This window comes from Colobus angolensis, unplaced genomic scaffold (assembly GCF_000951035.1).
Source record: "Colobus angolensis palliatus isolate OR3802 unplaced genomic scaffold, Cang.pa_1.0 Scaffold33, whole genome shotgun sequence".
Taxonomy (NCBI): domain Eukaryota; kingdom Metazoa; phylum Chordata; class Mammalia; order Primates; family Cercopithecidae; genus Colobus; species Colobus angolensis.
This window is the reverse complement of record NW_012116599.1, coordinates 3,243,099-3,269,949: the sequence shown is the minus strand read 5'-3', so window position 1 is coordinate 3,269,949 and position 26,851 is coordinate 3,243,099. Positions and strand designations below refer to the sequence as shown.

Genomic DNA, 26,851 nt, shown 5'->3' with positions numbered 1-26,851 from the left:
ACTATTATAAATAGGTCTCTGGTATTAGCAAAAGACTTCTCTGGTTATAATTATTTGCATGACTGGAAAAAATGAACAGTAGGGGTTTTAGCTTTGGTGGATGAGAAAAAGTGTCAGATGCTAAGTGCAAATAGCTCTGGGCTGGGAATGTGGAGATCATCTTCATTCTGCCTCAAACTGTACCACTGAAGGTATAATCACCAGGTCTCTGGGCCTTGATTTCTTCAGTTTTCTTTCTTCCCTATTTGTATACGTTTATTTCCCTTTCTTGTCTTATTGCATTAGTTAGGATTTCTTGTATGATATTGAAAAGCAGTAATGAGAGAGTTCATCCCTGCCTTGTTCCTGATCTGAAAGGGGAAGCTTCTAGTATATCGCCATTAAGTATAATGTTAATTGTAGTTTTTTGTAAATGTTCTTTACCAAGTTGGAGGCATTCTCCTCTATTCCTCGTTTGCTAAGAAGTTTTATCATGAATTGATGTTCAGTTTTCTCAAATGTTTTTTCTGTATCTATTGATATAATCGTGTGATTTTTCTTTTTTAGCCTGTTGGTGTGATAAATTATATTAATTGATTTCTTTTTAAGAGACAGGGTCTTGCTCTGTCACCAGATTGAAGTGCAGTGGCATGATCATAGCTCACGGCAGCCTTGAACTCAGGCTTAAGTGATGCTCCCACCTCAGCCTCCTGGGTGTCTAGTATTACAAGTGTGTTTCACCATGCCTGGCTATTTATTTTCTGTAGGGATGGAGTCTCAATATGTTGCTCAGGCTGGTCTCAAACTCCTGACCTCAAGTGAGCCTCTTTCCTCAGCCTCCTGAAGCTCTGGGATTACAGACATGAGCCACCATACTTGGACTACGTTAATTTATTTTTTATTTTTAAGACAGAATCTCACTCTGTTGCCCAGGCTGGAGTGCAGTGGTGCAATCTCAGCTCACTGCAACTTCTGCCTCCTGGGTTCAAGCAGTTCATCTGCCTCAGCATCCTGAGTAGCTGGGATTGGAGGCATGTGCCACCACGCCTGGCTAATTTTTGTATTTATAGTAGAGATGGGGTTTCACCATGTTGGTCAGGCTGGTCTCAAACTCCTGACCTCAGGTGATCAGCCGCCTTGCCCCGCTTTGGGAAGTGCTGGGATTACAGGTGTAAGCCACCACACCTGGCCATACATTAATTGATTTTTGATTGCTGATCTAGCTTTACATCCTGGAATAAAGCCCACTTGGTTGTAGTGTGTAATTCTATTTATATATGATTGGATTTGAATTGCTAACATTTTGTTGAAGATTTTTTTCACCTATGTTCATGAGAAGATTTCTTCAGTTTTAGGATAAGAAGTTTTGGACCAAATCAGCTTTATTGTCCTTTCTAATGCTAGAATTTTGTGAGTCTAGGAATGAGTTATTATTTCATTTTAAATACCTCACCGTGGTAGATACTAAATAAATATTGGCTAAATTGAATGGAATCTGCTGACTTTATCTTTGGAATGTAGATGACCTGGTTTTATAATATTGAACTGTAACAAAATAGAAAACAACAGTGATGATTTTTGAGATTAAAAATAAAAAGGCATAAAATTCAAAGCCAGAGATATACGGTGGATTAGTTTGCTAAGCTGCCATAACGAAGTACCGTGAGCTGGGTGGCCTAAACAACTGACATTTATCATCTCATAGTTCTGAAGGGTAGAAGCCCAGCAAGAATGATTTCTTCTAGGAACTCTGAGGGAGAATGCGCTGCTTGACTTTCTCCTGGCTTCTGGTGGTTTAAGGGCAGTCTTTGGTGCACCTTTGCTTCAGTTGCATTGCCCCAGTCTCTGCCTTCACCTTCACATGGTGGTGGGGTGTGTGTGTGTGTGTGTGTGTGTGTGTGTATGTCTAGGCCCAAATTTCCTTTTTATGAGTCCACCAGTGACAATGAACTAGGGGCCCACCCTATGCTAGTATGACCTCATCTTAACTAGTTACACCTGCAATGTCTATTTCTTCTCTCTCTGTCTCTCTCTCTCTCTCTCTTTTTGAAATGGAGTTTCACTCTTGTTGCCCAGGCTGGAGTGCAGTGGCGCAATCTCGCTCCATGCAACCTCTGCCTTCTGGGTTCAAGTGATTCTCCTGTCTCAGCCTCCCAAGTAGCTGAGATTACAGGTGCCCGCCACCACACCCAGCTAATTTTTGTGTTTTTAGTAGAGATGGAGATTCACCATGTTGGCCAGGTTGGTCTTGAACTCCTGACCTTAGGTGATCTGCCCACCTCAGCCTCCCAAAGTGTTAGGATTACAGGCGTGAACCACTGCACCCAGCTGCAACATCTGTGTCCAAATAAGTTTGACTTCTGAAGTACTGGGGGGTTAGGACTGTAACATATGAATTTGGGGACACAATTCAATTCATAGCAGGTGGATTATTCTGTCCTTTCAGTGTAACTACCTGTCTATCCTTCCTTCCTTCTTTTCTTCCATTAAATGTTACTGTGCCACACAGGTGGATGGACAACAGACAGACAATGTTATGAGGAATTGTCTTTATAGAGAGAATGTTCACATTTCACCTAAGTGGCTACTTAATAGTTCATAGCAGTTAACCTTTGATTCTGCAGGTTACTTGTAGCTGGCATTGACTTCATACCTGTCAACAGTTTGTTTCTGTGTCTTGTTTCTATGTCTTCCCATTTTTTCCCCTTATTGTTCCTCTTATCCTGGTCTTCCTAGCTCTAGTTCTACCCCCTCAGATCCACTTAATTTGCCTTTCCCTGAACATTTCACAGTAGCTAGTTCTGCCACCAGATGGTGTGCAAGGATTAGGAAAACAATTGAAATATGTTGGTCAATGTCTTTTCAACATTTGATTTCAGGAAAAAGGCTGACATGACAGGCCTACCTGAGATTCTGAGATTGACAGCAGGCCCCAAATGACATTCTGAGATTGTGTAGATATAATTTTTTATATAAATTTTCCTCTCATTTATCATAGAAATCTGAGCCGGCAATCTTGAGGGAAAAAGAAACCTGTAACATTTGATGTATATATATAAATGAGAGACTTTGATCTCAGAACAGATTTGACAATAATATTAGGCTGAGATATGGAAGCAAGGTTCTTGGGTCAGAGGACCACTTCCTCAATAGGTAGCCTCAGAAGCCACAGAAAGGAGAAATCTCTTGCGCCAAGCAAAGCTGTAGAGTGTTAGTGTGATGAGGGACTCCAGCCATCATCTGATTCAGCGGCCTCACATGAGGCCTGCAGCCAAAGGGAGCTTGCAGACCACATCCACACACAGTGTGCTTTGTTTAGCTTGAACAAGGTTTTATTTTATTTTATTTTATTTTATTTTATTTATTTTTTTTGAGACAGAGTTTTGCTCTTTTGCCCAGGCTGGAGTGTAGTGGCGTGATCTCAGCTCACTGCAACCTCTGCCCCCTGGGTTCAAGTGATTCTTCTGCCTTAGCCTCCCGAGTAGGTGGGATTATAGGCACCTGCCTATAACCATGGCTGGATAGTTTTTGTATTTTTAGTAGAGACGGGGTTTCGCCATGTTGGCCAGGCTGGTCTCGAACTCTTGACCTCAGGTGATCCACCTGCCTCAGCCTCCTAAGGTGCTGGGATTATAGGCATGAGCCGTGTCCAGCCTGAACAAGGTTTTATTATTACTAATTGACAACGTTAAGACAACCCCAGTATTTCACCTAATCATCCAGATTTCAGGCTTTTGGGAAAAAATTCTGAAGACTCAGCAACAGTGATTGACATGTTTTTCTTGGCCACACTTGACTATGGCAGAGTTGTGGCTGTGTCTTTCGTTGGAGCTTGTGATTCTTAGTTGCTGCTCTCTCCTCCACCCCCTATTATATGATGCTGAACCTTTACCCTTATGTAATATGTTACCTGCCCCTGCCCAGCCTGTGAAAGGCATTTGGATATGTGACCTGGCTCTCCTATTTCTTGGATGAAGACATGAGGTCTGGAGAGAGAGACGAGGGGAGTTGGTTCAGGCCACACCTGCCTTCTGATCCACCATAACTGGTGCTATGTCTGCGCCTAGAAACTGGTGGGAAAAGAGTGGACGTGATTCACCTTAGAGGAGTGATGCAGTACAAATAAGGAATCAGCAGGGAAAGTGAAAACTCAAAATTCAAAATTCCGCTGCTGCCACTCATTTACAGAAAAAGAAGTTAGAGGACCAGGCGCCGTGGCTCATGCCTGTAATCCCAGCACTTTGGGAGGCCAAGGTGGGTGGATCACGTGAGGTCAGGAGTTCGAGATCAGCCTGGCCAATGTGGTGAAGCCCAGTCTCTACTAAAACTACAAAAATTAGCTGGGCACAGTGGTGGGCGCCTGTAATCCCAGCTACTCGGGAGGCTGAGGTGGGAGAATCGCTTGAACCTGCGACATGGAGGATACAGTGAGCTGAGATTGCACCACTGCACTCCAGCCTAGGTGACAAGAATGAAACTCCATCTCAAGGAAAAAAAAAAAAAAGGATGCTAGAAGACTACACATCCATAAGTGAAAAAATGGGGAACCCTGAAGTAAACACCTTACAGGGAACTTGAATAAATACATAATCAGAAGACCATTGGTCAGTGTTCAAGTGAAAGAAAGGAACTCCAGATTACTCACCTCTAAGTATATCCCTGCTGTTTCTGGGATAAACTTATTTAAATAATAATAATGGAAAGGTGATTGATGAGACCAGGCGATTAAGGAGACAAAGTAAGTAAGTCAGCTAGACAGCAAATAGTTTGTTGTTTCCCAAGAATGTCCTTCTGGGTACCTGTGAAATGGCTGTAAGAGGCTCTTTCCATCAGAACGTGGAAACTGTTAGAGAAATAAATAATGGGGTAGTAATGGGATAATTCTGAATGGGGAAGCATAGATTGTTTTTGCCTGCCTTGATGAAGATAAATGGGAGTATAAATGTGAGGTGCTGACACCTGGATAATTTATTTTTTATTAATTAATTTTTTTTTTTTTTTGAGACGGAGTCTCTCTGTGTTGCCCAGGCTGGAGTGCAATGGTGCGATCTTGGCTCACTGCATCCTCCACCTCCCGGGTTCAAGCGATTCTCCTGCCTCAGCCTCCCAAGTAGCTGGGATTACAGACGCCTGCCACCACGTCTGGGTAATTTTTGTATTTTTGGTAGAGATGGGCTTTCACCGTATTGGCCAGGCTGGTCTCAAACTCCTGACCTCAGGTGATCTGCCCGCCTCAGCCACCCAAAGTGCTGGGATTACAGGCATGAGCCACTGCAACCCACCTGGGTAATTTATTAATGATTACAGACATTTACTGAATACTCATTCTTTGCCGGACTCTACACTATAGAGGTTGACATGTGTAATATCGTTTTGTTCTCCCAGCATCACTGAGGTCCTTACCGTTGTTTTTCCTATTTTGTTGATGAGGAGACTGGAAAGATCAGGTAACTTTTTCACATTGACTTAGCTCATAAATGACAGAGGCAGGATTTAAATACAAGCTCTCAAGCTACTGATTACCAAAGTTTTCCCACTTAACCAAGCTACTCCACTGCCTCCCAGCACTCTCTGCCTGGCCTAGTGATAAATGCCCAGTGGGCCCTGGACAAAATCCAAAAGCAGTGATTGAGTTATACCATTTTGGCCGGATGGCATGCAACAAGCTTGAAAAAGCTAACATTTAAATTTGTGGAATGTAACAAATTTGTTTCAAAGGGTCACTAAAATAGAAGACTGGCAGATGTCTGTGAATCTTCATCCTAAGAACATGTGTAAAAGGTATCTGGGAAACTTCCATCTGGCAAATCTTATTTCTACCCAGAGCATGCTGGTAAAATCTATACTAAGGATACATCACGAAAGACGTCAGCAGATGGCCTTTTTAAAATAATTTTTTTTTTTTTTTAAATTTTTGAGACAGAGTTTCACTCTTGTTGCCCAGGCTGGAGTGCATTGCTGCAATCTTGGCTCATTACAACCTCTGCCTCCCGGGTTCAAGCGATTCTCCTGCCTCAGCCTGAGTAGCTGGGATTACAGGCATGAGCCATTACGCCCGGCTAATTTTATATTTTTAGTACAGATGGGGTTTCCACATGTTGGTCAGGCTGTTCTCAAACTCCTGACCTCAGGTGATCTGCCCACCTTGGAAGTGCTGGGATTACCAGTGTGAGCCACGGCACCCTGCTTGCAGATGGCCTTTCTAGGGAGAAGGCAACTTGGCTTGTGGAAGAGGGAACTGGATTTGGCTGGAGCCCTTTGAGAAGGTGAATATGCTATGCTGCTGAAGAAACAGTGAACATCCCTCCTTTCCACTTTCAGAAAGCCCCTCTGATGGGGGTTCAGACGCAAGGGAGAGGGTTGAGAGGGAGTAGCCTTGGAAAGATAGTCTTGTGGCTTTCAGAGTGCGCTTAGAGGAAGGACATCAGGATAATTGTTTTAAAGGCTCATCCCGACATGCAAAGGTAAACCATGGAGCCCTGGAGGAATGAGTGTTCAGATGAGTCGTGCGTAACATTTTTATAATTGATCTAGCAGAAAGAAGAGGGCAGCTGGGTCTCTTAGTTTGCAGATGCTATTGGGCGCTTCTGGCCAGAGAACTGTTAAACCTGTCAGGATAAAGCTGCCAGAAGATGTGGCAAATACAAGTGCTAATTGAGTTTATCGTATCTGGAGAAAAGTAATACAAGTTGTAAGTTTCTGATACCCAATAAAACCCTGGGCTTTTTAAAGGAGGGCTTTCTCAAGAAAACCATAGGAGGGACTGACTCCTGGATAATTTATTTTATTTTATATGTATATATATTTTAATTTTATTTATTTATTTATTTATTTTTGAGACAGAGTCTCGCTCTATCGCTGGGGCTGGAGTGCAGTGGCCGGATCTCAGCTCACTGCAAGCTCCGCCTCCCGGGTTCCCGCCATTCTCCTGCCTCAGCCTCCCGAGTAGCTGGGACTACAGGCGCCCGCCACCTCGCCCGGCTAGAGTTTTGTATTTTTTTGGTAGAGACAGGGTTTCACCGTGTTAGCCAGGATGGTCTCGATCTCCTGACCTCGTTATCCGCCCGTCTCGGCCTCCCAAAGTGCTGGGATTACAGGCTTGAGCCACCGCGCCCGGGCGGTTTTATTTTTTTGAGATGGAGTCCCTCTGTGTTGCACAGACTGGAGTGCAGGGGTGCGATAGTCTTAGTGTTATAGGGGTTAGTTATAGGGGTTAGTGTTCTCTAACCCTTATAGAAAAGCCAAAGCACTTCTTCACCCAGAATATTAATAGAGGGCTAGTTACTATTTCTCAAAATTTAAGAGTTCCACCAATATATGAGTCCTCATTCTGAACAAGAAATGGAGTTAGGCATGATTCAGGAAGAAAAATGCAAAATGATAAGGGAATTAAGAAACCTATGGTAGGAAAAAAAGCTCAAGAGGTGAAACCTCTTTAATCCAAAGGTGATAGCTGAGGATCATATGTAGTAACTTACTAAAACACAAAGGACAAACACAGAATCAGTAAAAACTATCAATCCTTTCTACTTAAAACTTGTAGACTGAACACAGTGGCTCATGTCTGTAATCCCAGCACTTTGGGAGGCCAAGGCGGGAGGATCACCTGAGGTCAGAAGTCGAGACGAGTCTGGCCAACATGGTGAAACACCATCTGGAAAACAAAACAAAACAAAACAATGTATTAGGTGGTGGTGGGAAAAGGGGAGATGTTAGTCAAAGGGTACAAAGTTTTAGTTAGGTTGAATAGGTCTTGGAGATTTAATGTACATCTTGGTGACTGTAGTTAATAATAATGTATTATATACTTGAGCATGCTGCACAGATCATCCCATCACTGAGGTATTAAGCCCAGCATCCATTAGCTATTCTTCTGGATGCTCTCCCTCCTCCCACCCCCACTCCCTATTGTTCCCCCCATGTGTCCATGTGTTCAGTCATTCAGCTCCCACTTCTAAGTGAGAACATGGAGTACTTGGTTTTTTGTTTCTGCATTCGTTTGCTGAGGATAATGGCTTCCAGCTCCACTATGTCCCTGCAAAGGACAGAGTCTCATTCCTTTTTATGTCTGCATAGTATTCCATGCTGTGTATGTACCACATTTTCTTAGTCCAGTCTGACTCCATGGATGGGTATTTAGGTTGACTCCATGTCTTTGCTATCGTGAATGGTGCTGCAATGAATGTACACAGGCATGTATCTTTATAATATAATGATTTATATTCCTTTGGGTATATATCTAGTAATGGAATTGCTCAATCAAATGGTACTTCTGCCTGTAGGACTTTGAGGGATTGCAACACTGTCTTCCATAATGTTTGAACTAATTTATACCCCCACCAACAGTGTAAAAGTGTTCCTTTTTCTTCACAACCTCATCAGCATCTGTTGGTTTTTGACTTTTTAGTAATGACCATTCTGACTGGTGTGAGGTGGTATCTCACTGTGATTTTGATTTGCTTTTCTCGAATGATTAGTGATGTTGAGCTTTTTTTTTTTCATGTTTGTTGGCTGCATGTATGTCTTCTTTAGGCAAGTGTCTGTTCATGTCCTTTGCCCACTTTTTAGTGGGTTTTTTTTCTTGTAAATTTGTTTAAGTTCCTTGTAGATGCTGGATATTAGACCTTTGTCAGATGAATAGATTGCAGAAATTTTCTCCCATTCTATAGGATGTCTGTCTGCTCTGATGACAGTTTCTTTTGCTGTGCAGAAACTCTTTAAGTAGATCCCACTTGTCAATTTTTGCTTTTGTTGCAATTGCTTTTGGCATTTTCGTCATGAAATCTGCTCGTGACTATGTCCTGAATGGTATTGCCTAGCTTTTCTTCTATGGTTTCTGTAGTTTTGGTTTTACATTTAAGTATTTAATCCATCTTGAGTTGATTTTTTAATATAGTATAAGGAAGGAGCACAGTTTCAATCTTCTGCATATGGCTAGTCAGTTCTCCCAGCACCATTTATTAAATAGGAAGTCCTTTCCTCATTGCTTATTTTTGTCAGGTTTGTCGAAGATCAGATGGTTGTAAGTGTGAGGTCTTCTGAGTTTTCAGTTCTGTTCCACAGTTAACGTGTCTGTTCTTGTACCAGTACCATGCTGTTTTGGTTACTGTAGTCTTGTAACATAATTTGAAGTAGTATAGTAGCCTCAAAGTAGTAGCCTTGTAGTATAGTTTGGGTAGTGTAATGCCTCCAGCTTTGTTCTTTTTGCTTAGGATTGTCTTGGCTATTCGGGCTCTTTTCTGGTTCCATATGAATTTTAAAATAATTTTTTCTAATTCTGTGAATAATGTCAATGGTAGTTTAATGGGAATAGCATTGAATCTGTATATTGCTTTGTGCAATATGGTCATTTTCATGATATTGATTCTTTCTGTCCATGAGCATGGAATGTTTTTCCATTTGTTTGTGTCATCTCTGATTTCTTTGAGCAGTGGTTTTTGTTAGCTGTATTCTTAGGTATTTTATTCCTTTTGTGGCAGTTGTGAATGGGAATCCATTCATGAGTTGGCCCTTGGCTTGCCTGTTGTTGGTGTATAGGAATGCTCGTGATTTTTGCGCATTCATTTTTGTATCCTGAGACTTTGCTAAAGTTGCTTATTAGCTTCAGATGCTTTCAGGCTGAGATGATAAGATTTTCTAAATATAGGATCATGTCATCTGCAAATAAAGATAGTTTGACTTCCTCTCTTCCTATCTGAATATGCTTTATTTCTTTCTCTTGCTTGATTGCCCTAACCAGAACTTCCAATACTATGTGGAGTAAGAGTAGTGAGAGAGGGCACAGAACTTCCAATACTATGTGGAATAAGAGTAGTGAGAGAGGGTATCCTTATCTTGTGCTGGTTTTCAAGAAGAATGCTTCCAGCTTTTGCCCGTTCAGTATGATATTGGCTTTTGTCACAAATGGCTCTTGTTATTTTGAGGTATGTTCCTTCAATATCTAGTTTGTTGAGAGTTTTTAACATGAAGGGATGTTGAATTTTATCAAAGGGCTTTTCTGCATCTATTGAGATAATCATGTGATTTTTGTCTTCATATCTGTTTATGTGATGAATCACATTTACTGATCTGTGTATGCTGAACGAACCTTGCATCCTGGGGATGAAGCCAACTTGATCATGGTGGATAAGCTTTTTGATGTGCTGCTGGATTTGGTTTGCCAGTATTTTGTTGAGGATTTTTGCATTGATATTCATCAAGGATATTGGCCTGAAGTGTTTTTTTGTTGTTGTTGTTGTTGTATCTCTGCCAGGTTTTGGTTTCAGGATGATGTTGGCCTCATGAATGAGTTAGGAGAAGTCCCTCCTTTTCAGTGTTCTGGAATATTTTCAGTAGGAATGGTCCCAGTTCTTTGCACCTCTGGTAGAATTCAGCTGTGAATTCATCTGATCCTGGGCTTTTCTTGGTTGGTAGGCTATTTGTTACTGTCTCAACTTCAGAAAAAGTTAGTGGTCTATTGGTCTATTCAGGGATCAAATTTCTTTCTTGTTCAGTCTTGGGAGGGTGTATGTGTCCAGGAATTTGTCCATCTCTTCTAGATTTTCTAGTTTATGTGTATAGAGGTGTTTTTGTGTTCTATGATGGTTAGTTGTATTTCTGTGGGGTCAATGATAATATCCCTCTTATCATTTCTGATTGTGATTAACTGAATCTTGAAAGTAGATCTTAAATGTTGTCACAACACACACACAGATTTTAACTATGTGAGGTGATGGATATGCTAATTAGCTTGATTGTGACAATCACTTTATAAATGTATACGTATAAAAATCACATTTTATACCATAAATATATATTATCTTCAGGACATATGTTAAAGTGTATTACTTCACCTACAGGCCAGTAGAGTCATGACATCCTTATTCTATGAACCTGTACAGGTTGAAAAAAAACTGTTTTAGGTAAAATCAAACAATTGCTGGGCACGGTGGTCGTGCCTGTAATCTCAGCACTTTGGGAGACCAAGGCAGGTGAATCACTTGAGGTCAGGAGTTTGAGACCAGCCTGGCCAACATGGCAAAACCTCATCTCTACTGAAAATACAAAAAAAATTAGCCAAGCGTGGTGGCAGGTGCCTGTAATCCCAGCTACTCAGGAGGCTGAGGTAGGAGAATTGCTTGAACCCAGAAGCAGAGGTTGCAGTGAGCTGAGATCATGCCACTGTACTCCAGCCTGGGCAACAGAGCAAGACTCTGTCTCAAAAAAGAAAAGACTGGAGGCAATTTCTTTTCTTTGTATTTTTAGTCTTTGCATGTGTCAAAATGTCATGTCTCTTGATTGATAATTTGGCTGGATGTAGACTTCTCATCTTTCAGCATCTACTATTGCAGGTTCTGGTTTCTGATCCATTGCATGTAAACTATCTTCCTGGAATCTCAGGCTACTCTCTTTGTCATGGTTGTTCTGAAGTTAAATGTTGATGTGTTTCTAAAATTCATTGTGCTGCACACTTGATGAGCTTTTTAAAATCTGAAGTCTCATCTACTTAGTTCTTGAAAAAATTTTGAATTCTTTCTTTGGTATTTTCTTCCTCTCCATTATCTCTGCTCCATCTTTCTAGATATCATTACACCTTCTTGTTTGATTGCCTGTAGTTTTTTTTTTTTTTTTTAAGATAGAGTCTTGCACTATCACCCAGGCTGAAGTGGAGTGGCATGATCACGGCTCACTGCAACCGCTGCCTCCTGGGCTTAAGCAATCCTCCTACTTCAACCTCCTGAGTAGCTGGGACCATAGGCATGTGCCACCATGCCTGGCTTTTTTTTTTTTTTTTGAGACAGATTTTGTCATGTTGACCCTGGCTGGCCTTGAACTCCTGGTCTCAAGTGATCAACCCACCTTGCCTCTCAAAGTGCCAGGATTGTAGGCATGAGTCACCATACCCAGCACCCCCTCTATAGTTTTATATTTTCCATTAATTTCCCATCTATTAAAAATTATTTTTGAAGGATGGGATCTCACTCTATTTTGCAGGCTGGCCTTGAACTCCTGGGCTCAAGTGATCCTCCTGCTTCAGCCTCTGGAGTAGCTGGGACTACAGGCATTCCACTGTGCCCAGCTTACATCTATTTTTTGAGGGCGTCCAGTTTATTGGAGATACTTTTGACTTTATTTTGGTTATCATAGTTTTTGACTTTTAAGAACTTTTTCTTACCTCTTTTTAAAAAAGGAAACTGTTTTATTAACATAGGAACATCATCTTTTAACCATCTCTGAGTATATTGTGTGTGTGTATGTGTTTGTGTATAGCAATTTGTTCAGCTCTGTGATTTGTTACTGTATCCAGTGTTTTTTTTTCTATTTGTTTTTTTCTGTCTCTTTCTTGTCACAGGCTGTTTTCAAATGCCTGGGACTCTTGTCGTCTACTCATATTTAGAAGCAGAGTGCTTAAATGCTGACAGGCAGTTCTGAGGGCATAGACAGGTTGACTGGAGTCTTCATTGTTAGTACCTAAGGTCTTTTCTCTGCCATTTAGTGGCTTCAGGGAAGAATCATTCAGTCTCTTGAATTAAGAGATGGGTTTTTCTGTACAACAAAGCTAGAGATGGAGGTTCAGAAACCTTACATATATAGCTTTTCAGGCTGTGAATTAGGTTTAGGATCCAGGAGGGTTGCACACATCTGTAAATCTCTCTCTCTCTCTCTTTTTTTTTTTTTTTTTTTTTTGAGACAGAGTCTTGCTCTGTCACCAAGGCTGGAGTGCAGTGGTGCAACCTTGGCTCACTGCAACCTCTGCCTCCCAGGTTCAAGCAATTCTCCTGCCTCAGCCTCACAAGTAGCTGGGATACAGGCATGTGCCACCACCCCCAGCTAATTTTTATATTTTTAGTAGAGTTGAGGTGTCACCATGTTGGCCAGACTGGTCTTGGATTCCTGACCTCAGGGGATCTGCCCGCCTCGGTCTCCCAAAGTCCTGGGGTTATAGCTGTGAACCACTGCACCCGGCCAAGTATCTCTTCTTAAGGGCGAAGATGATGTAAGTCCTTTGTGTGGGGATGTAAGCCTTAAGTATATAAGAACTGTGGCAATCCAGCCTGGTGCAGTGGCTCATGCCTGTAATCCCAGCACTTTGAGAGGCCCAGGTGGGTGGATCACTTGAGGTCAGGAGTTCGAGACCAGCCTGGCCAATGTGGTGAAACCCTATCTCTACTAAAAATACAAAAATAAGCCAGGCATGGTGGCACATGTCTATAATCCCAGCTACTCGGGAGGCTGAGGCACGACACGAGGATCACTTGAACCCGGGAGATGGAGGTTGCAGCGAGCCAGGATCATACCACTGTGCTCCAGCCTGGGCGACAGAGTGAGACTCCATCTCAAAAAAAAAGAACTGTGGCATTTACACTGGAGCTTCTCAGATTAGGTAATGCCCTGCTTTGTGTGAACAGTATCAGCAGCCCTGCTTGGGAGGCTACTGACTCTGGGGGATGGAGCAAGCTGTGCTAAGAGGTTCTCCAACTGCATGGAGTTCCTAAATTTCTGTACCCTTGGATAAAGCAACTGGAAACTTACTGTGTGGTATAGTTTGTGTGTGTGTGTATGTGTGTGTTGCATATGCATGTGCATTTTCACTTAGCTGTAGTCCCTAGAAATCTGCATGTGCACATGTCAGTTACTTGATAGGGAGACTTTTAGCCGTTCTCCCTTCTTTCAGAACTCTGCCTTATCCCTTGTATTCTAGGGACATGGTGCCCCCAAGTGTTGTTCTCAGGCATTCTCTGGGGAGACATATCTGGTTTCTCTTGGGAATTCACCCTTTCAGTGACAACTTCCCCTGTTTTGCCAAATCTGTCATCTCATTTCTGTCTCTATCTTCCAAAGTTTGGTTGAAGATTTCTGTCAACTTCTTAGCTCAGGAACACCTTTCTCTCTTAAATGAAGACATATGGCTTTGCACACTCTGAAGGGTTAAGACCCAGGAGTGTTGCAGATGTCTACAAATATTTCTTCTTGTATTCATCCGTTCTTGCATTGCTGTAAAGAAATACCCAAGACTGGGTAATTTATAAAGAAAACAGGTTTAATTGGCCCACGGTTCTGAAGGCTGTATAGGAAGCATAGTGGTTTCTGCTTCTGGGGAGGCCTGAGGAAACTTACAATCATGGTTGAAGGCAAAGGGGAAGCAGCACCTCACATGGCTGGAGCAGGAAGAAGAGAGGGGGGGAGTTGCCACACACTTTTAAACAACCAGATCTCACAATAACTCACTCACTGACTCTTGTGAGAACAGCATCAAGGAGATGGTGCTAACCCATTCATGAGAACTCTAGATCCTCATGATCCAGTCACCTCCCACTAAGCCCCATCTCCAACACTGGGGATTACAATTCGACATGAGTTTAGTGGTTTAGTGGGGACACAGATCCAAACCATATCACTTCTTTTTTTTTTTTTTTTTTTCGAGACAGGGTCTCACTTTGTCACCCAGGCTGGAGGGCAGTGGCATGATCTCAGCTCACTGCAGCCTCCACCCCCTGGGTTCAAGTGATCCTCCTGCCGTCATAGTCCCCCAAGTAGTTGGGACTACAGCTGCACCACCATGCCTGGCTAATTTTTGTATCTTTGGTAGAGATTATGGGGTTTCACCATGTTGCCCAGGCTGGTTTTGAACTCTTGAACTCAAGTGATCTGCTCACCTTGGCCTCCCAAAGTGCTAGAATTATAGGCATGAGCCACCATTGCCTGGCCTTCTTCTTTTTTTTTTTTTTAAATTTAATACTTTTTTTTTGTAGTGACACAGAGTTTCACTATGTTGCCCAGGCTAGTCTTGAACACCTGACCTCAAGCAATCTTCCTGTCTCAGCTTCCCAAAGTGCTGGGGTTACATGCAGGAGCCACCATCCCTGGATTGTTTTATCATGTTGATTACAGTCTACTAAGTTTATTTTATAACCCACTGGATTTCACCTGTTGTAAAAACAATGCTCTAGTTAATGTGAATGAAACCTGAACTGCAGGTTCGCACTTTCCTGTCCTTTCACTTTCTTCAGTTTATTGCCAGAATTAAATGACGTTGCTTTGAAATTAGAGAAAAACAGTTATTAGGGCTCCTCCATCTTAACAAGGCAACAATGATCATTTTTAAATGATCCTTACCTATTACTGTTTTCCCTATGCATATGTAATTGTCATCTTAGTTGTGTAGCTCGGAGATACTTTGGTTACACAGTTCATACATTTCTTAAGACTTAATTTTTTTAGAGCAGTATTAAGTTCATGACAAAATTGAGTGGAAGGTACGAGATATCTCATATAGCTCCTGCCCCAACACATGTGGAGTCTCTCCTGTTATCAACGTCCCCCACCGGAGTGGTACACCTGTTGCAACTGATGAGCCTACACCGACTCTTCTCTGTAGTTAATTTATTTTTTGTTTTGTAATTTCAACTTTTATTTTAGATTCAGGGAGTACAGTGTGAGCTTGTTACATGTAGAGTTCATTGTTGGTGTTGGACATTCTATCGGTTTGGACAAATTTATAATGACACGGATCCTCCATTATAGTATCATACTGAGTATTTGCACTCCCCTAAAATCCTCCGTCCTCCACCTGTTCATCCCTCCCCGACACACTGCCACAACCACTGGCAGCCACACAGTCTGCAATTCTTTTTGCCATTACTACAGGGTCACCTGGGTAGTGTACTATCTCTTTGAGCTAAAGTTTTATTTGTTGAAAGAACTTTGGCATTTACTTAGTATTAGACTTTCAGATAGAATGTTGACTGATTTTTATTGAACTCATGGATATTCTTTTTGTTAAGCATTTTTTTCTAATTATAGAATCATACATATGAATTTTGGAAAATACAGACAAGTACAAAGCAGAAAATAACATTTACAGTTTCACTGTTGTAAGATAACCACTGTAACAATTTAGTGTATTTCTTTCATGTGATTTTTTTTTTTGCAAGAATACTTTTACATTTTTGCTATACTACACACACAATATAATCTTTTTTATTTTTATTTTTTTGAGATGGAGTTTTGGTCTTATTGCCCAGCCTGAAGTGCAGTGGCGTGATCTCATCTCCCTGCAGCCTCTGCTTCCCGGGTTCAAGCAATTCTCCTGCCTCAGCCTCCTGAGTAGCTGGCATTACAGGCACCCACCACCACACCTGGCTGATTTTTTGTATTTTTTAGTAGAGATAGAGTTTCGTCATGTTGGCCAGGCTGGTCTCGAACTCCTGACCTCAGGTGATCCGCCCGCCTCGGCCTCCCGAAGTGCTGGCATTACAGGTATGAGCCATCGCGCCTAGCCATCTTTTTTAAACAACATTGTATCATAAGCATTCTTACTTTGTTGAAATTATTTAGTGAATATCATTTAAACTCTATTATTGGATATTTAGGCATTTTTTAGTTTGTTTTTGTATGCTAATATAAAGAAGTGTAGTAAACATCTAATGCCTCAATATTTGTCTGCATTTTAGGGCACATTCTTAAGAAATATTTTATTTATTATTATTATTATTTTGGTAGCGACACAGTCTCCCTATGTTGCCCAAGCTGGTCTTGAACTCCTGGGCTCAAGTGATCTTCCCGCCTTGGCCTCCCAAAGTGTTGGGATTACAAGCATGAGCCACCACACCTGGCCAAAGACAGATTTTAAAAGCAGAATTACTGAGACCGAAGATACGGGCACTTCTCTTGACACTTACTGCTGAGTCACTTTTCAGGAGAGTTGGAGGTCTGGGCGGTGGGTGATTGTTTTTTAAAGATGAGAGAGACTTGGGTTATTCAGCATTTGCAGGTGAGGCACCCCAGAAGAGGAGGCACAGCCTGGCAGTGTGGGAGTGACGATGCCATGCTCTCAAAGAGGCAGGTGAGGGTTGAAAGCCAGAATGTGAGAAGCGTTGTGCTCTCTGATGCAGGAAGAAAATACATTGTGTTGGGGAGTGGGTGTGACAAGTCTGTGCACACAGCTATACAAGTGTGGGAAGAGCCAAAGGAGTCCCCAGAATGACTTTTATCCTCTCAGAGTCAAGGAGTGAGGATGGAGACTGGGAATATGGGGGCATGGTGGTGATATGAAATGACTCAGTGGGGGATCAAAGGGGAAGATGCTTGGAAGTCCTTTGCATTGAGAGGTAGTGGAGGGTCTCCGAGTACCACAGGAGATTCAGCCGAGCTTGGTCATCAGACCTTAACAGTGGCACCAATTTGCAAAGCCCTCTTTGGTTTTTCTCAGGGGCATCTGGTGACCTCCATGTAGAAGTAAAGGTGAGGGTGGATTGGGTTTGGGAATTTGCAGAGTGGTTGTAGATGCAGTAAAAAGGACTGAGGAAGTGAAGATCAGAGCAGTGGCGTTAAGTGATGTGTCATTTTCTGGGCCACCGGACGATGGCCTCTCAGGTTGATGGAACCAGTGTTAGAGCACAGATTGCTGTAGATAAGGTGGTAATAGCCCCTATAGGTAGTGTAACAGCCTTCAGAACCATGGGCCAATCACAGCCTGAGTATTTGTTTGAGCAGCTCAGGTCCTGAGATAGGAGCTAGTCCTGAAAGGCTGGTGTTTGGAGTGTGACGATGCTGGGGACAGGGCGGGGTCCTGGATGTCTCTCTTCTTAGAAGCTGGCTGTGGGTCCACTTCATGGATCTAGGTCAAGAGCAGGGAGATGTGAACCAAAGCTGCTACTGGAAGCCTTCAGGGTTCCTCTTCACCTAGAAGGAAAATGCCGACACCGGCCAGAGCGCGGACTCAGCAGACTGGTGCTGCTCCGCTTCGTGCTTCCCTCAGAGGACTAACAGTGTCCCCCAGAACGTGCTTCAGAAAGAGATTAGAAAACGCCCAGAGAAGTTTGCGTTCTGAGTCTAAATGAGAATTTGGGGCTGTGCCCAATTAGATCAAGGATTGCTCTAGTAGACACTCTGAGGACAAAGAAAGCTGGAATCACCTGATGTCTTTGGGTTTGAAGGACAGACTTTGGGTCTGTTAACAAGTGAGACCTCTCAAGATGGCGGCTGACAGAAGTTGCCCCTTTGGAGGTGGGGATGGAGGTCTTGGTGGGACCAGCTGCCCACTTGGTGCCAAGCATTTGGGTCAAGTGTAAGAAGTCAGCACACCTCATTGGATGTTATAGCTGTTGCTGAAGTTGGTGTCTCTTGGGAGAGTCCCTCCATTGTTCCTTTTGTCCCAACAATATTATTGAAAGGGAATGCTAGAGTGTTGTTTTCCGAAGTCAGATGAACTTGTTTATGACATCTACTTGCATTTAAGTTGGCTCTTGGCAAATATTGAAAAAGTCTTCCCATGCCTTTTTTTCTACTCTCAAGCGAATACTAATCAAAAATGGTACTTTTTAAAATTAACCTTTTGAAGAGTATTATTCAAATGCGCCCTGAATGACTAAAACTGATAAATTGGATAAAATTAATTGCTGGAGGTGATGAACTCTTGTGAATCATTACAATTCATTCTTCCAGTTTGTTCAAGCTACCTCATTAAATCTGGAGAGGTGACAGACGCGACAACACAAGCCCAGTTCTCAAGCAGAGCAGAACTTGAGAGGGCTAAATCGTCAAACATTGCCTCATGCAATGCAATTATTGGATACATTTGAATCTATTGCTGTTTTTGAGTTTGGAATGCATATTTGCATTTTATATGGGCTTAATGGATGTATTATTTTCCTGATCATCCTTTCTCCTTGAATTTGTTGTTAGAATGAAACATTGCTCTTTGTTTGTTGTTCTACATTGTTGATTCTTGTTTAAGAAGGCAGGCACCTGATCCTGAGATAAGTTTGCACTACAGACCAACTAGAAAAGCATCCATTATTAAACCCAGCAATAGTTACACCTCTCAATAGAACTTCCAACATTGATCTAGGTGCCGTAGATTAAAAGTAACATTTAGCCTATGGAGAATTCCCAGAGGATGCTCAACGATGATGATTATGAGATCTGAAAATAGAACCAATAAAGAGAAGACATAAAGCCTGGCTTATTTTGTCTGGAAGGAAAAGGCTAAAAGAAGACTTAATGGCGGCTGGGTTCAGTGGCTCACGCCTGTAATCCCAGCACTTTGGGAGGCCGAGGCGGGCCAATCACGTGAGGTCAGGAGTTCAAGACCAGCCTGGCCAACATGGTGAAACCCCATCTCTACTAAAAATACAAAAATTAGCTGGGCGTGATGGATGCCTGTAATCCCAGTCACTCTGGGGGGCTGAGGCAAGAGGATCACTTGAGCCTAGGAAGAGGAAGTTGCAGTGATCCAAGATTGTGCCACTGCCCTCCAGCCTGGGTGACAGAGTGAGACTCTGTCTCAAAAAAAAAAAAAAAAAAAAGACTTAAATCCGTGAAGTCAGTTATTCTTCCAAAGATACTTGATACATTCTCCTTTTATATAATCTATGGATAAAATCAGGGAAAACTGGTTTAAATTATAACAAGAGATTTAGGTTAGATGGAAGAAGAAAAATTTCTAGCAGGAAATGCAAGAGAACACCAGGCAAATGTGTGGACTTCATTTTCCCAGTAAAAATGGAACTGTTCACTAGGCATTGGATTTAATAGTCTTACTCACCGTGATGATGCAATGCTGAGCCTTATTCTCTTGTGATCATATAACCATTCTATTTTATGCTCTTAGAATGTCAGTCACTTTTATGATCTCTTCTTGGAAGCAAAAATACCCTTCTCAATACAATTCTCAGAAGATAGTGTTTGATTATTGAATTTGATTATTATTATTATTATTTATTATTTTAGATAGATACGGAGTCTTACTATGTTTCCCAGGCTACTCTCAAACTCCTGGGCTCAAGCAATCCTCCTTCCTCAGCCTTCCAAAGTGCCAGGATTACAGGTGTGAGGCACCACACCTGGCCAAGATTGTTGAATTGTTTATACCTGTGTTGTAGTGAAACAGATACTTAAAAAAAAAAAAAAAATATGCTGTGTTAAAATTCCAGACTGAAGGTGATTTTTCTTAAAGCTGCTGATGAGGAGGGTTTTTAAATTGGTTTCTCATCACCTGTGATGTCTTGGGCCTCATATCATTATTATGACGGATGTTTCTTTTCTAAGAAGATTACCTATTCGCTATTCACAATAGAAAGTGAATAAGAAAGACATGGACCCACCCATCAATGGTGGAATGGATAAAGAAAACCTGGTAATATACAGATATATCACGGAATACTACACAGCCTAAAAAAGAACAAAATCACGTCCTTTGCCGCAACATGGATGCAGCTGGAGGCCATTATCCTAAGGGAATTAACACAGGAACAGGAAATCAAATATTGCATGTTCTCACAAGCAGGAGCTAAACACTGGATACTTATGAACCTAAAGGTGGCAGCAATACACACTGGGGACTACTAGAGGGGGAAGAAAGGGAGCAGGGCAAGGGCTAAGAAACTAACTTAAGTACTATATTCAGTGCCTGGTTGACAGGTTCAGTTGTACCCGAAACCTCAGCATCACACAATATACCCATGTAACAAATGCACACATGTACTCCCTGAATCTAACACAGAAATTGAAATTATTAAAAAAGTAATTTGTAGTTACCAGAAAAAAAAAGATGAATTATTAAGAACCTCGAGCTGGGCATGGTGGTTCATGCCTGTAATCACAACACTCTGGGAGACAGAGGCGGGAGGATCGCTTGAGCCTAGGAGTTTGAGACCAGTCTGGGCAACATAGGGAGACCTCGTTTCTACAGCAAAATTTAAAAAGTATTAGCTGGGCATGGTGGCACACGCCTGTAATCCCAGAACTTTGGCAGGCCAAGGCAGGGGGAATCACTTGAACCTGGGAGGCTGAGGCTGCGGTGAGCTATGATCATGCCACTGCACTCCAAAAGAAGACCTCATATTCTGTAGGCTTGAGTTTGAGACTAGTCTGGACAACATAGGGAGACCTCGTCTCTACAAAAAAAAAAAAAAATAATAATATATATATATAGAATATGTATATATTAGCCAGGCATGGTGGTGCATGCCAGCTACTGGGGAGGCTGAGGTGGGAGGATCGCCTGAGCCTGGGAGGTTGAGGCTGCAGTGAGCTATGCTCATGCCATTACACTTCAAAAGAAGACCTCAGATTCTGTAGGCTGAGGGAGGGGGGCAGTTAGGGGAAGATCTGAGTAAAAAGCATGATTTCATTTGACCCTCAGATATCACCACCTAGTGAGTTATAATGGTTTATGTCATAACATTTAGGCCTCAGCCTTTTCAATAGAGTTGAATCTTGTTTTTTTTTTGTTTTTTTTTTTTTGAGACAGAGTTTCACTCTTGTTGCCTAGGCTGGAGTGCAATAGTGTGATCTCAGCTCACTGTAACCTCTGCCTCCCAGATTCAAGCAATTCTCCTGCCTCAGCCTCTGAGTAGCTGGGACTACAGGTATGCGCCGCCACACCCGGCTAATTTTGTATTTTTAGTAGAGACAGGGTTTCTCCATGTTGGTCAGGCTGCTCTCGAACTCCTGACTTCAGGTGATCCACCCACCTCGTCCTCCCAAAGTGCTGGGATTACAGGCGTGAGCCACCGCACCCAGCCTGAAGTTTAAGCTTTTATCTGTAAAATGTTTTCTTAAAATCTAATAATTTTTTGTTCCCAGTATATATAATTTCCTTCATGACACAATTAACTGAAACAATGCACTTTATTTTTTAAAAACAAAACAACTGAACAAAATAAATTATGATTCTAAACCTGATCTTCTGATACTGTGGATTGAGAAAACTCAATTCTCATAAAATAAAGATTAGGCCATCTGACAATTTCCAAAAATTAAATATACCGTACCTGCAAGGGTTTGTAAAAATTTCTTTTTAAGAAAACATTCTACCAGAGCCTTAAAAAATTTAGTGATGGTGTCTCACTGTGTTGCCCAGGCTTGTCTCAAACTCTTGGGCTCAAGTGATTATCCTGCCTTGGCCTCCCAAAGTGCTGGGATTACAGGTATGAGCCACCAAGTGCTGTACCTTCCAAGGTTTTTGAATTAAATTTCCAGATGTTCTAATATCTTCTGCTTATTTAAACCTTTTAAAATTCATCACCATCATTTCAAATATACATTTTGAAACTTATTTGAAAATAAAATCAGGTTGTTTCCTGGTGTAGCCAATACACTGTCTAAATTGTTAGGAGTCTGTGGTGATGCCAAAGACAATTGTAACTTGAGATGGTTGATTCTGAAGCTCTCAGCCAAGTAACATGCAAAGTGGAGAAAAGAGCTTACATTTAAGGCTGGATGCAGTGGCTCATGCCTGCGATTCCAGCATTTTGGGAGGCTGAGATGGGCGGATCACCTGACACCAGAAGTTTGAGACCAGCCTGTCCAACATGGTGAAACCCCGTCTTTACTAAAGACACAAAAACATTAGCTGAGCATGGTGGTGTGCACATGTAATCTCAGTTACTTGGGAGACTGAGGCATGAAAATCGTTTGAACCTGAGAGGTGGAAGTTGCAGTGAGTCGAGATCATGCCACTGTACTCCAGCCTGAGTGACAAACCAAGACTGTCTCAAAAAAAAAAAAAAAAGCTTACATTTAAGACAGCTTCTCACTTTCTCTTGCCCCTTGCTTCAGCCTCACTTCCTTTTCTTCTCCCCTTTATTTCTATATTATTATTATGTTTCTATAGTTAAATATGGTGCTGGAATGTAATTTTTAAAGTAAACTCTTCTATTGCCTTAACATTTTTTTTTTGTCTTGTAAAGGAAGAAATTAATGTTTTAAAAACAGAACTACTACTACTTTCTTGATGTATTTTTCCCTATATGTGTTTATAACACTTAAAAAGTATTAAAATAAGGCCAGGTGCGGTGACTCATGCCTGTAATCCTAGCATTTTGGGAGGCTGAGGCAGGGTGATCACCTGAGGTCAGGAGTTTGAGACCAGCCTGGCCAACATGGTGAAACCCCGTCTCTACTAAAAATACAAAAATTAGCTGGGCATGGAGGTGGGGGCGCCTGTAATTCCAGCTACTCAGGAGGATTTGCAGGAGAATTGCTTGAACCCAGGAGGTGGAGGTTGCAGTGAGCTGAGATTACGCCTCTGCACTCCAGCCTGGGCAGCAGAGCGAGACTCTATCTCCATCTAAAAAAAAAAAAGAATTAAAATAAAAAACTTAGTTTTCTCCTCTAATAAAAGTAAGCTACGTCTGTGATATACACATTTCTTTTTTCTCTGATGGGTTAAATATAATTTGTCAGATGAGATAGTTTCCATGCTGATAAGTGTTTTTTCATCTGTTCAGAATTATCTTTCTATGTAAATCCATCACTGAATTTCAGTGTCTTTGCAGAACGACGGAATGACTTGGTTGATCAGGTTCTGTTTTTTGTGTGCTTTGTTTGTTCTAGATACATTTCATATTGCTCTTCAGTCGACAAGGGAAATTACGGCTACAGAAATGGTACATCACTCTGCCTGACAAAGAGAGGAAGAAGATCACCCGGGAAATTGTTCAGATTATTCTCTCCCGTGGTCACAGGACAAGCAGTTTTGTTGACTGGAAGGAACTAAAACTTGTTTATAAAAGGTGTGAGTAACTTTTTGAGAGCTCAGTTTCTCAGTCTTGTTTTGGTTTGTTCTAATCCTGAACATTTTAGATTGCTATACCAATTCCATCACTTACTGAAATCTTTGAAGGCTGGGGCCCAGATATTTGTACCAATAGACTAACTAGAAAATAACTCTCATTTTATTGAAAGAAATTCTAGGTACCAGGATGGATTCTAGGTAAATAAACTACACCTTGATAGTGCACGCATGCATTCAAGAAAAGTGGTATGAAAACCTGTTACATTCCTGGCATTGTTCTTTTTTAATTTTTTGGAGATGGAGTCTCACTCTGTCGCCCAGGCTGGAATGCAGTGGCATGATCTCGGCTCACTGCAACTTCTACCTCCTGGGTTCAAGCGACTCTCTTGCCTCAGCCTCCTGAGTAGCTGGGATTGCAGGCATCTACCACTATGCCTGACTAATTTTTGTATTTTAAGAGAGGTGGGGTTTCACCGTGTTGGCCAGGCTGGTCTGGAACTCTTGTGCTCAGGTGATCCACCTGCCTCGGCCTCCTAAAGCGCTGGGATTACAGGTGTTAGCTGTCATGCCCGGCCATTCCTGGCATTGTTCTAATGGCTGTGAATACATCAGTGAACAAGACAGATGACATTCCTGCTCTCATGTAGTATACATATTTATTAAGTAACCAAATAAAATATTTTCAGTTAGTAACAAGTGCTTTGGAAGAAATGGAGGTTAGTATGAGAGATGGGGATGTGTTCAGTGGGACAGCTCTTATTATGCCTATTACTTGAATTTGTAATGAGTACATTGAGGACACAAAGAGTTTAAGTAGTCAGTTCCCAGTCACAGTAATTGTTAATTGCTAGAGCCAGGCTTCAAATCTAGATCTTTTTGGCTTTAAAGGCTGCATATTCTTTTTACCATACCTGCTTGCCATGGCAAGACCATTACTAGAAAGCACCCTCCATAGGTAAGAGAACTAAGCCTGAGAGGTAACATGATTTTGCCCTTGGAGACCCAGGTAATTGATGCCTAAGCCAGGAACAGAACACAGCTAACTTGACCTTGTATCCAACACCCCACTGCAACTCCTGGAAAGAGTTATGCTCCTTAGATATTCTCTTGCAAAGGGTGTCTGTAAAACTCATTGGGAAAAACAGAGGTAACCTTCACAGACTGATATTCAATGGAGTAAATTACCAGCAAGTGCCTGCGAAGCTCCATCTGCTGGGCCCAAGGTTGGAGTCTGACAAGTTGAGGAGGGAGGCTCACACAGAATGACTGAAGCCCGTTGTGAAGCCGGAGGGTGGGGAGCGTGGGCTCCTGACAGCACTGGTCAGGGCTTTCTATTTTACAAAAAACAGTTGACAAGCTGGAGAGGGGTGTGAAGACACCCTGATTACCAGGGGCGAAAGGATACTGTCCTCCTGATAATAGCTCTTCAAGGTACAATTTTGTTGAGAGCCTTTCATGCGTAATTAACGGAAGTAATCCAACCCCCACAGCATTTTCATATATTCTGATTTATATTTCAGGAGGCTATTGGGGGTGATGAATAATGATTTCATTCTTGGATGAGGAGAGGCTCAGCGGGGGAGGAGGTGACTTTACATATTCACGGGAAAAACTGCCTCCAGGTTGCTTAATGTATCGTCATATTTTCCTTTTGTTATTTTTCGTTTCAAGGTATGCTAGTTTATATTTTTGCTGTGCAATAGAAAATCAGGACAATGAGCTCTTGACGCTAGAGATTGTGCATCGTTACGTGGAGCTGCTGGACAAATATTTTGGAAATGTAAGTGTTGTCCTTGTCGGTTAGGATTAGCTACAGTCCCCATCTCAGCTCTTACTTCAGTTCTGTCTTTTATCGCATCCCTTTTCTCTCTCACATCTAAAATATGAATTGAACTTGAACCAAAGATCACCTTAGTCCCCTAAGATTAGAATACAAGACTTTTCTCCCTACCTGTAATTCTTAGTAAATGAAAGACCCAAAGCTTTCCTTTTTCCTTTTTAAATAGAGACGGGGTCCTGCTATGTTGCCCAGGTTGGTCTTGAACTCTTGGCCTCAAGCAGTTCTCCCACCTCAGCTTCCCAAAGAGCTAGGATTATAGGCATGACCTACCACGCCTGGCCACCCAAAGCTTTCAAGAGGTGGTTGTATCTTTACCTTCATACTACAAATGCACCAGAGACCTTATTTCAGTGAACCAGAATTTAACTCTGAAGGATTTCTTGATATTCTGTTCTTTGTACTTCATTGACTTTGTCATCTCTTTTCTGTTTTGACTTTTTATCCTTTCTCTGGCTTTTTTTCTAAGCTATAAGTATTCTTAGTTATTTATGCATAAGAAAAATAGCAACAAACAAAAAAACCAGATCCTTTTCTTTCACATTGCTATTCAATAATCTTTTTGCATTTTCTGCCAAGTGATATGCTGTACTAGGTGCTCCTGTCCTCAGAACTCATTCACTTGGCAGTGCTTACAGCATGGGTCCATCTTTACTCTCCAAGGAAATCAGCAGGTTACCACTGAACCCTCCTGTGGGTTGACACCAGCGATTCCTCTTGAGTCTTCACCTGCCTTCAGCTGCTTCACGCTGCAGCACCGTACCCTTGTTCACCATGACGCTTTCTTTAAATTCTTGATTTTGCCATGACATTGATTTCTGCTGACTCTTGTCCTGTTATTTCTGAAGGCCCCTCCTTGGTTTCTTCCACTCAGCTGCCTCCCTCTGCCCATCCCTAAATGCCCTCATTTGTTCCTAACTCTGTGTGTACTGACTCTCTGCCCTGGAAATCCCTTGCTATGTGACTCTTCTTCCCCTGGTTGGTGACAGTCTTCACTGGGCTTCTCATGGTCCAGAACCAAACTCATCTACTGAAAATCCGTTCTGTCTTGTGATTGGAATTTGTTATGTTCCAGAATCCTTCAGTGCAAAAGGATGCTGTTTCTTTTGTCTTTTTCTATGCTTTACCGGAATCTGCCTTTATCTATTCAAATTGGGCTGACGTTCATTTCCTTCTTTCCACTCTTACTGGTATAGGTTCACTTGGAATTTCAATTTTGCTTTTCTCTTAAACATCCTACCAGGCTTTTTATACCTCTGAGCTTTTCTCTGTTCACCCTCTTGCCTTATTAGTTACCATCTTCCTTAAAAAACCCAGATATAGGTGTGGCATTCCTTCACAGCCACTTTCCATCATGTACAATAAATAAAATCAATCTCCCTAGACTGTCGTTTAAGCTTTCAAAGCATGGATCCCTGACCACTCCTCCAGCGTTGTTGCACTTCCCTTTTTTTTTTTTTGAGATGGAGTCTTGCTCTGTCGCCCAGGCTGGAGTGCAGTGGCTGGATCTCAGCTCACTGCAAGCTCCGCCT

At 42.0% G+C, this 26,851-nt stretch overlaps 1 protein-coding gene across 1 annotated transcript in view; it reads left to right on the top strand.

Annotated features, from left to right (window-relative positions):
• Nucleotides 1-26,851, top strand: part of AP1S3 (adaptor-related protein complex 1, sigma 3 subunit) — a 73,671-nt gene that overhangs the window by 31,495 nt on the left and 15,325 nt on the right. Inside the window, exons 2-3 of the mRNA XM_011951915.1 lie at nucleotides 23,302-23,480; nucleotides 25,154-25,262. Of these exons, the coding sequence (XP_011807305.1) occupies nucleotides 23,302-23,480; nucleotides 25,154-25,262 (288 nt within the window). The remainder of the gene's footprint in view (nucleotides 1-23,301; nucleotides 23,481-25,153; nucleotides 25,263-26,851) is intronic.